The 12,319-nt window shown below is 35.0% G+C and overlaps 1 protein-coding gene across 7 annotated transcripts in view; it reads right to left on the bottom strand.

Moving 5' to 3' along the window:
• Positions 1 to 12,319, bottom strand: part of LOC149078684 (plexin-B-like) — a 316,513-nt gene that overhangs the window by 106,424 nt on the left and 197,770 nt on the right. For 4 of the 7 annotated variants that reach the window (XM_089240827.1, XM_089240832.1, XM_089240828.1 and 1 more), the window contains one exon: positions 5,303 to 5,479. In XM_089240827.1, the coding sequence (XP_089096953.1) occupies positions 5,303 to 5,479 (177 nt within the window). The remainder of the gene's footprint in view (positions 1 to 5,302; positions 5,480 to 12,319) is intronic. The other 3 variants (XM_089240830.1, XM_089240833.1, XM_089240831.1) reach the window with 1 other exon arrangement.

The following is a 12,319-nucleotide window of genomic DNA, read 5'->3' as shown; positions in this document are numbered from 1 at the left end:
ACTAATTAGAAACAAGAAAATGCATGCTCAGAGATATACCTATTGCACTGTCATCAATGACGTAATCCCTGCACGGTAACAGTTAAAGCTTCCTTTATTGTTACAGCCCATCTTTGAATCCATATTGATGCAGTCTATATTTAAACTCGTTGTTGCAGTTTATCTTTCAACTCATTTTTTGGAGATTACGTTTGATTTCATATTGCTGGAGTCGATCTTTGAACTCATTGTTGCCAACTATGAGAAAAATGCCAACTATCATATCTCAAAACTTATTGTATCTGTCTGTCTTTGTTGTCTGTTTGTTATGTGTATTGTTTCCAACTATCTATGAACTCACTGTTGCAGTCTACCTTTGAACTCATTGTTGCAGTCTATCTTTGAACTCCTTGTTACAATCTATCTTTGAACTCATTCTTGAAAGGCAAATTTTTAGCTCATTTTAGCAGTCCATCTTTTAAGTGTCACAGGTCTACTTCCATACCCATTGTTGCAATGCTGTCATTAAACCTAGTATATTGCATGGGCCATCTTCATATCTCTCATCTTTATTATTTCATTAGTTGAAAGTAAATTTCTTGCATAGCTTCAAATGTTCATATACTTTTCGCATTAACATCATTAAAACACGAATAAAATTCGTTTGTATATTAAGTTATTATTATACGAAGTTTGTAACATAATTACACGTAGAGCTTCTTCACAAGTAAAGCGCATTTTTTCTTGACATAAAAAAAAAGTACAATTCATGCCAATAATTTGACAACATTGTACGCCACAGTCATTATCCAAGTTCACGTCATTATTTCACCTCAAGGCTCGCACAAAGTGTCCCAGTTATTCAATATATATGTTACTGTCAAAGTCCGAAGTTGGTCAAGTAGCCAGCCCAGCTAACCCGACCAATGTAAGAAATTCGGACTTTAGCAGCATCATATATTATATCGATATTCGGGCTTTAGCAGGGGATCATATACATCGATCCGATCTCTATATATCCCCATATCGATTCCTATGATTCGGAGCCATTGGAACGTTTGCGTATTTTTTGTGTGATAATTATGGCCATCTATAATTAGCCATAAAAAAGCACAAGCTAATTCCATAGCTAACCATAATTATTATTTTTAGCTATAGAAACCTTAATGATCAATTATGAATTTGAATATGAATCTGAATATTGATTTCTTAGTGATAAATATACAGGGTGATTTAGAAAATGTGGAAAAAACTTTAAAAGGTGGTAGTACACACACACAAAAATAAAAAAAACTTAAAAATTAAATTTTAAAAAAATGAAAATATTATTATTGCTTTTTATTATTTATATATTTATTTTATTTATCATTATTTTTGTGCACTAACACCTCTAAAGTTTTTCCCATCTTTTCTGAATCACCCTGTACAGGGATGGACATATAGGGGCTGTTGAAAGCCCAAATTTCAGACACTGGTCGGGTCAACTGAGCTGGCTACTTCGTTAAGTGGCCAACTTCGGGCTTTGCCAGTGTCATATATATCCCATAAAAATCATTATTAATGCCTATGGGTTTTTTTCCTTTCCAAAACCCTCACTGACACGCAATTATAAAAGATATTAAGTTCAAATAATAGAGGAAAGCTGTCGATTTTTTTCCCCGTTCTTGAAGAAATCATATTTCGTACCAGGTATAGCGGGACTTTTTAATGAATACCGACTAGAGAGATTCGTATTACACAAACCAACTTCCAAGAGAGAGAGCATGAGAGTTTTTTTTATATTTTTGTATAAAAATTCTAGTATATTGGGTCGTCCCGAAATTCTAAAAATTGTGTTTCTGTTGTAAATTTTAAAAGAGAGAAGAAAATTTTTTAAGACTTTACCCCGTATATGCTCAACCTATGACCCGTGGGCCAAATGCTGTCCTCGAAGTCATCTGATGTGACCTGTGACCTCAAACTTAATTTGTAAGAATGAACAAAGTGGCATATAAACAGATCACAAAAAGTGACCATCTGTGCAGTTCCACATCACTTGAGAATCCCGTGGCACATTACCAGATCTTTAAAATGACCCGTGTCACATTTAAATATCGCTTGAGTAACGTGCGGTTTACACATGATGAGGCACATTAATTTTTTTTTCTCGGCCCATAGAGAGAGCAAAGTTTTGCTATGAAAAGTTAAAATGTTGCACGTTGTAATCGTTTTAATTCAATATAATTTTCATTTCATTTTGATGTCTGATTTATCCCACAAGCTTTATGAAAAATTGATCCTTCATCAGTTTTCAATATACAAACTATACTAACGGTGCTAAAAATTAATCGAATTATTCCCCGCTTAATAGGATATTATGTGCTGAAACCGTTGATATCCGTTTAAGCGGAGCCGACTGTATCTTGAGTGAAATGAAGGCTAGTTATATGTCTAATTCTCCCCATTCTTGTACTGTCAAAATTGATACATTGCATATGTCACTGTAAACACAGGACTGCACGCATTACGTTCCTGTTTATCTGAAGTAAAATATGATTCATCATTATTTACACATACCTTCGTTATCATATTCATATAGCATTAATATCACTAACCACGTTTTCCCCGGGCGGCAAAAATCCTTAGTTACCGCCCTGTCATCCCTATTCTCTTATACCAATCATGGGCCTGAATGCATTAATCCATTTAACTGGCAGATGGATGATGGAGGGATATGGTCTCTGTTAAGGTATCTTCTACTGCACCCCGTTATACGAGTGAAGGTTCAAGGAAACGCAAAAATTTGAATGAGAAAACTCATATCCCGTATTTCTCCGTCTCCTCTCAGTTCATATCGAGAGAACTTTTCTATCCATATGTATATATTTTTTTTCTTTTTATGTCTTAGGAACTATTCCTTATCTATTTCTTCTATCCAACCGTCCGTCCATCCATCGAACTGCATGGCTTTTTTTCTCTGGCATATCTCCTGGTTGTAACAGCTGATCTCTATCTCCTTTAAGTCACTCATGTCTTGCAATTCTTTTATTCCATCCTAGTCCTGATCTCGCTTCTCTCTTCTCTGAAGCCCCCCTAAACTCGTTCCTAGTTCAGTTCCAGAGAAACACTGAAAGGCATTTCCTTCTGCTAAATCGTGAGAGAAAAGCAGTAAGTAGTACGTATAGTGAGTGAGTGGGCTGTAGGAAGCTGAATGTACTGTATAATGCGTGTACAGCTAGGCGATGGAAAAAAGTATCGGTGGCGGAAGGGGGAAAGGGATTGTTAAGAAAGAATAAAAAAAAAACAAAAGAAATAGAGAAAAGTATATACAGAGAGAGAACTACAGAGAACATCCACCATTCGATTCGACCGCGAGATATCGATTTCCATTAGGGCACAAAGTGCAGAAGCATATTTCAATATAATCACCCTGCAATCTTCAGGAAGACAGGAGGGGGGGGGGGGTTATGGCTGGGAAAAGAAAAGAATAATATGTATATAAATATATAGAACAAAGGCATAGATTCTTCTTATGTGTTTTTTGTTTGTTCTTGAGGTGTGTGAGATGAGAGTTCAGTCTCCTCTCGGAATGGGCAGCGATAATAATAATAATATTGAGTTAATTCTTTCTCGTAGTGCTTTTCCGACTAGTAATTACCTTGCTTTATGTCCTCGTTTGTGGATCAAATAATATCAGTTCATAGAAAATTCACCGACGGAAAATTCATAGCAAAAAACGATGCATTTACCGACAGCATTTCATCGCCACGTGTATGCTTAAAGGGAGTAGTGACCGAGTGAGTGTGATGGTGTGATCACTCAGTCTTTTCACTCAAATGAGCAGGCTCTTTACAATAATCCGGATTTTTCAATTAGCCAGAGCCCAAAAGATATTGAAAACTGTGGGAAACACTGAAATAAACAAATGATAAAATTCACGAAATAAAAGTGTCCATTTGGCAATGCTACCGATCATTGGGTCGATTTGGCTTACTTTTCCTCTGGTTTGGCTGCAAATATTTTTGGTTAATCAGCAAAATTGTTGCAATCGATAAAAAGACCAGAAATAGGCTTATGCTCGAGAAGAGTTTAGGTATAGTACAGTTTCTGTTAAGCTGGTTCGAGGTCAGCAACACAAAAAGTCAGCTGAAAATTCCAGATGATTTCTTCATTTTCTTTTCTGAATATCCCACGATTTCAACGGCAAGATACAGTACATTGATTCTTTATTGATACAGTGTATTGATCACTAACCCGTTTATTCCGGCACCTGGACGCACTTCGTATTCCATTTCGATATTGGGATATTTTGTTGAAATTGCACCAATTAAGAAAACTCCAAGATATTTATTTAAATATATCAACAGGAAGTATGACACTGGGAGACAAGTATCCTCAGTTGAGGACAGCAAAATATGACGACATAAATGAAAAAAAATAATAAAGAGAAACGAAATTAAATTGCTTAGTTACTTACATCAAACTATAATCTAAATTTGCCAATTGCAAAATAATAACGTGCATAAAATCAATATAACTTTGATAACAAAGTGGAACACAAAAGTACCTACGAGATGATAAAATACACAAATTTCAAGAACTCATTTCCAAACCACAAATGAATTCTTGATTATTTTTTCGATGCCATTCTCTGAGTAGGGTTGTCATCTACGCCTGCTAAAGTATACAACATCTAGTTGCAATGCTAAAATATTATACAAAGCCAAATCCACGTCGTACTCAAATGGACATAGTGGGCACAAATGGGCTAAATTTCGCAAAGGAAAGTGTATGAAGTGCACGTTCGGTTAAATGGTAGTAATAGTACATTGATCATGAATTGCGAAAAATTGGCCAAAATTATCAGGACTCTGGGCCACCATAACCAAACCGACTGTGACAGCTGTTTTGCCTTCAGAGGATGTGGCCTCAGTTGAAAAAAAGATAGAGGGAGTAGATAGGCCACCACAAATTTCCAAATCGATATCAAAATCATGAAACTTGCTAAAATATCATATCTTAGAAGTCATCTGACACTTTGTTGTTCCACCGATTGCACACCCAATGATACAAATTTAGCTTTAAAATCAAAAAAAGCGTTGAGATAATACCGAACATTATAAAATTAATTACATGACGAATGCGTGCACATAATTCAAGCTAAAGACAGTCCAACGAGATATGGAACGATAAATAGACGACTGTATAGAGACTTTTTTTTAATAGGCAAATAGGAAGTGTATGTATGCTTCGTATATATAGAAACGATGTGATTCACACAATGTATAATTATTGATAAATCAGAAAAAAAAAATACAGCATCATAATAAGAGAATCAATTTACCTTTTTGATGCGTCCATCGCTCGTTCCAAGGAAAGCCACAGAATGTTGGCCGGTAGTAGTGGCCACAACGGAGGTCATTGTGACATTCTGGTAGGTGATAACCGGGAACGATGTGATCGGCAGTGAACCATTCAGCTTTAAAGACTCCCCGCAGAAGTTGAAAATGTTACCTCCCTTCTGAAACAAAACCAACAACGGAGTCACGATTGTGCATATGGTTTTTAATCGAACTATCAATATATTACTTCTTTACACCGTATTGAGGTGTTCACTTTCAATGGGCCTCGGTAGATTGCCCTCCAAATGGGAAGAGTTTGAATTTTCAACTTGTTTCTGCAACAGGTCGATTGCCCTCAGTCTCATTCTCGTCATTGTACGTGATGGGGGGGGGGGGGGATTGAAAGTTCTCAAACATGCTATTTAAGTAGCCACTAACCAATTTTAAAAATTACGTGAAATTTGGTGGTTATGAACGACATTGGAAATTATCACAAATATGTTGATTTGGTGATATGAATTTTTTTTTACTAGCACTCTGTTGTTGAGTTTAAACATCAATTTCTGAATCCACACATATTAGAGGAGTATGTTTGTCTCTTTCTTCAATTAAAAAAAAATTGTGTTGTAAATTCATTTTCAAATAAAATTTCATACATTTCAGCTTAACGCTACTGATATTTAATGCAGTACAGCATCGGTTAACAACTTTTTTTGTTATTTTACTGTGGTGGACAAATTTGGTTTCGTTTTTAAAAAGTTTCATTTTATGTTAATGTTTTTTTAGCATGCCAAATATATTAGTTCCGTGTTCTAGCGCCATCTATCTTTCATTTTAAATACTATTTTGGTATTTTGCATGTATAAATTTTATAGTCATATTCTTATTAAATTTTGTCTTTTTTTTCATCTGCGAAATCAATTTCTTATAAATTTGGAGAATATTTGATCATTCCGATAAGAGTTGTGCTTACTTATAAAATAATCAAATAGTGAAATATCGGTTAAAATTATGTTTATTACTTCTTTTCATGAGCCTCAGCCATTAAAAAATAAAGTTAGCAAAACTTGATTCCCGTAGCAATGCATTTCGTAATGCCTATTTATTTACTTATTTTTCAATGTTGAACCAGGGACGGGTCTATCTATTGGTACTTCTTGACATCTATCACTCGAGGCATTTAAAAATTTTGGCCGTTCATACATTTTTTTTTAAATTCCTGTACGTTCTCATCGTTCGATACATAATTCTTTCACATGTGTACTGCATTCCCAAACTTTAACGGTCATGTTTTCAGAATGAGATGCACTAAGTATTACTTGAATTATTTTCATCAACGTGGACATTCTATTTGATTTGTACACTTAATGCATTCGTTCGGTTTGCGATATTTTTAAATTTATAATTAAAATGCAGAACTAATTTTTTACCCGTACTTACTGGTAACGAACTCAGTATCTACAGAAATGGAGATTTAACAAAACCGAAGTATTTTTCGGGGTAGAAAGAAGTAAAATTCCAAAAAATACCTAAAAATTATTTCGGATGAAACTTGTTCGTGGTCACTGTATTTATGTCAACCGCCGTATATTATAATAGGAAAAATAGAGATAAACGACATTTCGCTTGCTGCCCGGGTAAGGATCTGTCTAATAATAATTTATATTAAGGGTTTAACTGTCATGTTAAATAATAAGGGGTTAGGGCAACTTTCTTTCTGAAATTGAGACGAGAGCAATCGACTTATTTTATTCTCAAAAACGATTGAGCGTGAGTGCAATCTGCAATCGACCTATATCCCTTTCGATGTGATCACAGAGATTTAGCAACATTGGCAGGAAAAAAAACACGTTTTTTTTGGATTGTGGTCAGCACGGAGTAGAAATGGTAAAAAATAAGAGCACATTATATATAGCTAAACGTATGATTTCGAGACAAAGAAAATGACACGAATGAGCTCTATTGTGGCTTAATACTAGCAAAAAAAAATTCTATATAGTATAATAAACAATTATAATGTGTGATGTTAGTTTCAATTGCTGTTTTGGGCCACATTCACTCCTGCTATATACCTTATTTTAGTATTCTTATCTGTAGCTTCGTAACGATTGGGGCATCGGGGCTCGTGCCAAGAGGCTCGCGTTCAACAGGCGGGGTGGAGGGGGTATAAATTATATATAGCAGATTTTCAATCATTATTAATTTATATCTATTTAAACTATCATTAGTAGTCTGTCTTCTTGTGCACCGAGCTCATACTTTTGTTTTGGTATATTGCTATGCAGGACGTAATTCAAATTTGAGGTCACCGGGATACCCAAAATAATATGTCGCGAAAATAATTGTCAAAATTTATGTCGCGGTTCCTCAGAACTCGTTAATTTGTCTCTGACTATCATTCTGACAACTGAACAAAGTTTAATTGAATTTTTGCACTTACTTTAGTCATCAAAATTAACAATACGGATGATGATTATTGTTGACATTTCGAAATTTATCGAATTTTAATTTTAAATAAATTTGTGTTGTTATTCGAACTAGACTCAAGCCAAAAATTGAATTAACAACAGAAATTCAACGATCGACTTTTCAAACCATTTTTCGATACGCACCGGAATACATTTATGAGTTCGAAATTGAAATGTCTTCCTTCTAGAGGAAGAGGAGGAGGACACATATCCAAGAGTGTCGTTTGAAAAATATCGTGTCCCAACTTCCCTTAACGAGATAGAAAATGGAGTCGTTAAAAAAAAAAAATGGGAGGAATGGGGGGGCAGTGAAAATTTACACTTGGAAGAAAATGATGAGACGTCGTCGCTATACAGGAGAAAGAGGTGGATTCCATTCCATACGCACACATTGTTATAAGGGTCCCAATGAAAAGTATCCAATAACATTTCTCCTGGTGAAAAATGACATCTGATTCCCGGAGGCGAGACCAAAAAACCGACCTTTCGCCGCCGCCATCATTTTCGAACGTCGCTCATTTCCGATGAAAAACGGCTCCCAATTAGGGATGTGTACGCGAGGATATCCGTCAACTTTTCTCTTTTTTTTTCCGGCCAAATGATGAGGAGGACGTTCACTGCCAATTACCGCGGCACACAACTGTATATTGCACACACACACAAACACAGACAAGAAAAACGCGAGGCACCTCAAAAGAAAAAAACTTCCATAACAACACACACTACTCCCTCCTCCTGTCATTTTGGGCGACGCCATCATCACGACGGCGACGACGAATTCATCGCTCTAAAATAAATATTCTCCCACGAAGAATCTCGTCGGGAATAAAAATTCCTCGTGGAAAAAAATAAAAATTATAGGTTCTCTCCATAAAATATAAGAGGCGTATGAATTTCATCTCTCGATGTTGTTATGCAAGACGTTTACTTTCTAATACTATCCGTCAATTTCTCATTTTTTTCCCCCTCTTCATATTCAACCTGTGCTCATTAACGGACTGACAGCATTATTATGAAGGTTAAAAAAAAAATTATTGGGAGTATAAAAGTTAACTAAAACCTCTAATCCGTAATATTTGCCCTCTTTATCGAGCCTCGTAAGCTTTTATGATCATTTCGAGACGCTTCGTTGTTGCAAATACTGAAGGTAAATGCATATAGACCGCGCTGACAGTAACATCAATTATGCTTGAGGAAAGAAATATAATGCAATATACTTAGTTCACAGGTAAATAATATTAGACAGTGGATTTTTTTTTTTTTTGGAACGTTTAGTAATGAAAATTTTATTTTCATCGCGTATCATTTTAGGGAATAATTTCTGGGGGAAAAAAGCCATTCAGATGCCATTCGGGAATAAATTTTATACGATGGCACTGTCTAATTGCCCTGTCTAATTCATTGCACACAACTTAATGTTATCTCATCGGAACCCGAGGTTTCTGATAACACTAACCGATTGATGACTGGAACTCAGTTATAAGTACGATGGTTATATGCCCCATTTGGTCGAAAGGGACGTATCGAAACGGGCAATTTCGTTTTTCTTTCCCACATACTGAAGTGACTGGACTCTCTAGCCATGAAGAACCCGAGATAATTCCTGTGTTTGGTTGTTTTTTTGTTTTTTTTTCGCACCATTGATTAAGATTTTCCGTGAAAAGTTTTGGCTTGAGGGCCTTCCGAAGAGAAATTCGGCTTTCTAGGCTCATTTCAGAAGGCCCTCAATACGATCTTTGCATAATACAAAAATTCGCTACCCCGCTCTAGAAGGGGGGGGGGGGGCATTGATTTAACTGTACTATCCACCAAGTTGATTTTGTAGTGAATTTATACATTTAGTTGGCAATGTTGCCGTATGGCGAGCTGACCCAGGTACCTCTCGGTTTCGAAGTAGATTACTAATATAAAACGACTAACGAGACTTGCCTTCTCCGATTTTGATCAAACATGTTTGGTCAGGCAGCGTATAAATTATGGGCTTGAACATTAAATTGAGATTCGGTTTTTCCCTCTGCAGGAGAAGTGAAGGCATACCAAACATGTTCATGATCTCTTTGGGTTATGAGATTTAATTTTTTTCCTCTTTTTGGGATAAATAATGCAAAAAAAAAACCCTCATCATATTGATGTCACTGTAGTTCCTATAGCACAACAACCTAAACGAATCCAGAAGATTTCGGAATCCCACCATCGTCATCTGTAAAGAAGAAGCTATCACGAAAATAGAGAAGAGAGATATATAAAAACGAATCAGGGGCCCAAATTCGTCCTCACTACGTTTTGCCACCAAATCCCAAAAGTAATTGGATAAGGGTAAACACATAAACCTAGAAGATCAGAGATACCATCTCTTTCTACCTTTTCTTTCTTTTCCTTATCTTCTTTTCTCACTTGCAGAATGCGAACTATAGGAGTGGTCTGTCTGACTTGGAGAGTGTTCAACACTTTTTCTCTCGGAAAAGAGAGATAAGGAATGGTAACTAGTCAGACAGAGAGAGGTCTGAATCAAAAGAAAAGATTAAGTCAATCTTCCAATAAGTAAGACCTAAAAACAACATGCTACAATGTCAGTCGCTCTGTTGTTTCTTTTTCCACTTATTTTTCTTATGCAGAATCGCCAACATTAATGATTTGATGGGAGAAAAGAACCGGTAATACACTGTATCTAGAATGGATTGAGACGTTGATGGTAAGAAGGGCAGTTATAACACTTTCAGACCTAAGTATTCATTTTTTAGAATTTTCAAAATGTTGTTGAATTTTTTAAACTCAAAAAATGCATTAAAAGCATAAATGTATAACTCTTTATTTCATTTTTTTTCGTAAAGAAATAATTCAATTTCTTCAATTTCTTTCAGCCAAGATGATGCAGGTATATTCATCTGCTCATATAGCATTTTCCCGAATTTTATTGCTAAAATTTTATGTCATGAATCAAACTTTTCCCGGAGGCACTTTCTTTATGGAAGCCATCTTAAAAACCCACCGAAAGTTCAACTTTAAGTGCTGACCTCTGATGGAAACCCCTCAATGTTCATATTCACCATGTTTATAACTCAAAACCTATACTATCCATTAAATAAGGGCTTCAAAGAAAAAAAAATCTTGGGTGAGAAAATTCAATCCACACATTTGTGGCACCAGAAAGTGAAAGAGATAAGGGAAATGGCAAATGTAGAAGATTATTAAATGTCCATCCTCTCTCTCTTGAATATAGTTATTTAGTTTAAAAATTTCAGAGGCAAAGTTTTATTTTAGCTAATATTTTTGAAGTTCAAGATGACAGCAAAACCACTACGAAAAAAACAGTTCCTAGGCGAGAATTTAACGTTTGGTTCTACTAGCGTAATTTTCAACTTCTGTAATTTTAGCAGAATAAATAAAATTGCAGTTATTGAAATGGCTATTTTAAAACTTTCATTGCCATTCCAATGGACTGCTAAGCATTGTCATTCGTTGCTGCTTCGAAGAAAAATATATACAAAATTATTCTTATTATTATTCTTACTTAGAATATAATTCGTATGTTAATTGAAAAATATCTCTTATTGCTAAGTGCCAGGATGAATCCAGCCTGTTTGCCGACAGATGTCGTAGTCCTATTGAAAATTCTGACTCATATTGGAATAAGCCGATGGATGAAATCAAGCTGTCGGAGCAAGCAATCGCAAATTTTATGATACGCATATATGTGTATGGTCTCATTACAATAAACCTAAAAACTATTAAGCTGACTATAAAGTGCAAAATAATTTTCCAATTATTAGCTTCGCATATCTCAAAATGACCAATCTTTTTGTAGTTAGGTAGATTTTTTAACTCGCCTACAATTCAGATACAGAAAAACTATATAGATTTGAGGATAAAAACATTTCCAGTAGACTTATGCCAGCTGGTGAATATGCACTGCACTATTGAAATTATTTTAATATAATTTGATACAAAATAAACTACGAAGGTTTACCATTTTTCCAAGGATTCTGTTGTACCAAATAAAAAAATAAAATGGAATGAATTCGGGAGGTAAAAAAGGACTGGAAATACATGCAGCAATGAGCTTAAAAATGTTTACATGCAATCAAAAAAATCACTAATTTCAAACAAATGGAGTAAGTGAATAAGCATGTTTTTCTATCATATGAAATGTATGAACATTTTTGGGTTTGGTTTACTGTAAAAATTCATGGGTTCGTTGTGTTTTTTTCCAACAATATCGTTTTTTTAACTATTGAGAAGATTATTCATAGTAATTTTTACGAATCTGGAATAAAAAAAATCCATATTTGAAGCGAATAATACAAGTAGAGAAGAAGAAAAAATACAGAAGAGTAGAATAGAACTTGTGAAAGATCATAATATCGTATTTGTATGAAAGTACCTCAGGGCTAGGTCTGCATATTCAAAGTGGTCCAGATATATATAGAAAAAAGCACAGTTGAAGAATAGAGACAAATGGCTCAAAGCATTTGAAAGAAAAAGTTTCAAAGTGTCTTTTTTTAACTTCCATCGATTTTACGGACATCATTAAGTCCATTCTTTGTAACATCC

This window comes from Pholcus phalangioides, unplaced genomic scaffold (genome assembly GCF_987345545.1).
Source record: "Pholcus phalangioides strain wild (caught in Gottingen) unplaced genomic scaffold, Ppha-v1.0 ptg000013l_1, whole genome shotgun sequence".
Taxonomy (NCBI): domain Eukaryota; kingdom Metazoa; phylum Arthropoda; class Arachnida; order Araneae; family Pholcidae; genus Pholcus; species Pholcus phalangioides.
The sequence above is the reverse complement of the archived record's forward strand: the minus strand, read 5'-3'. Positions and strand labels throughout refer to the sequence as shown.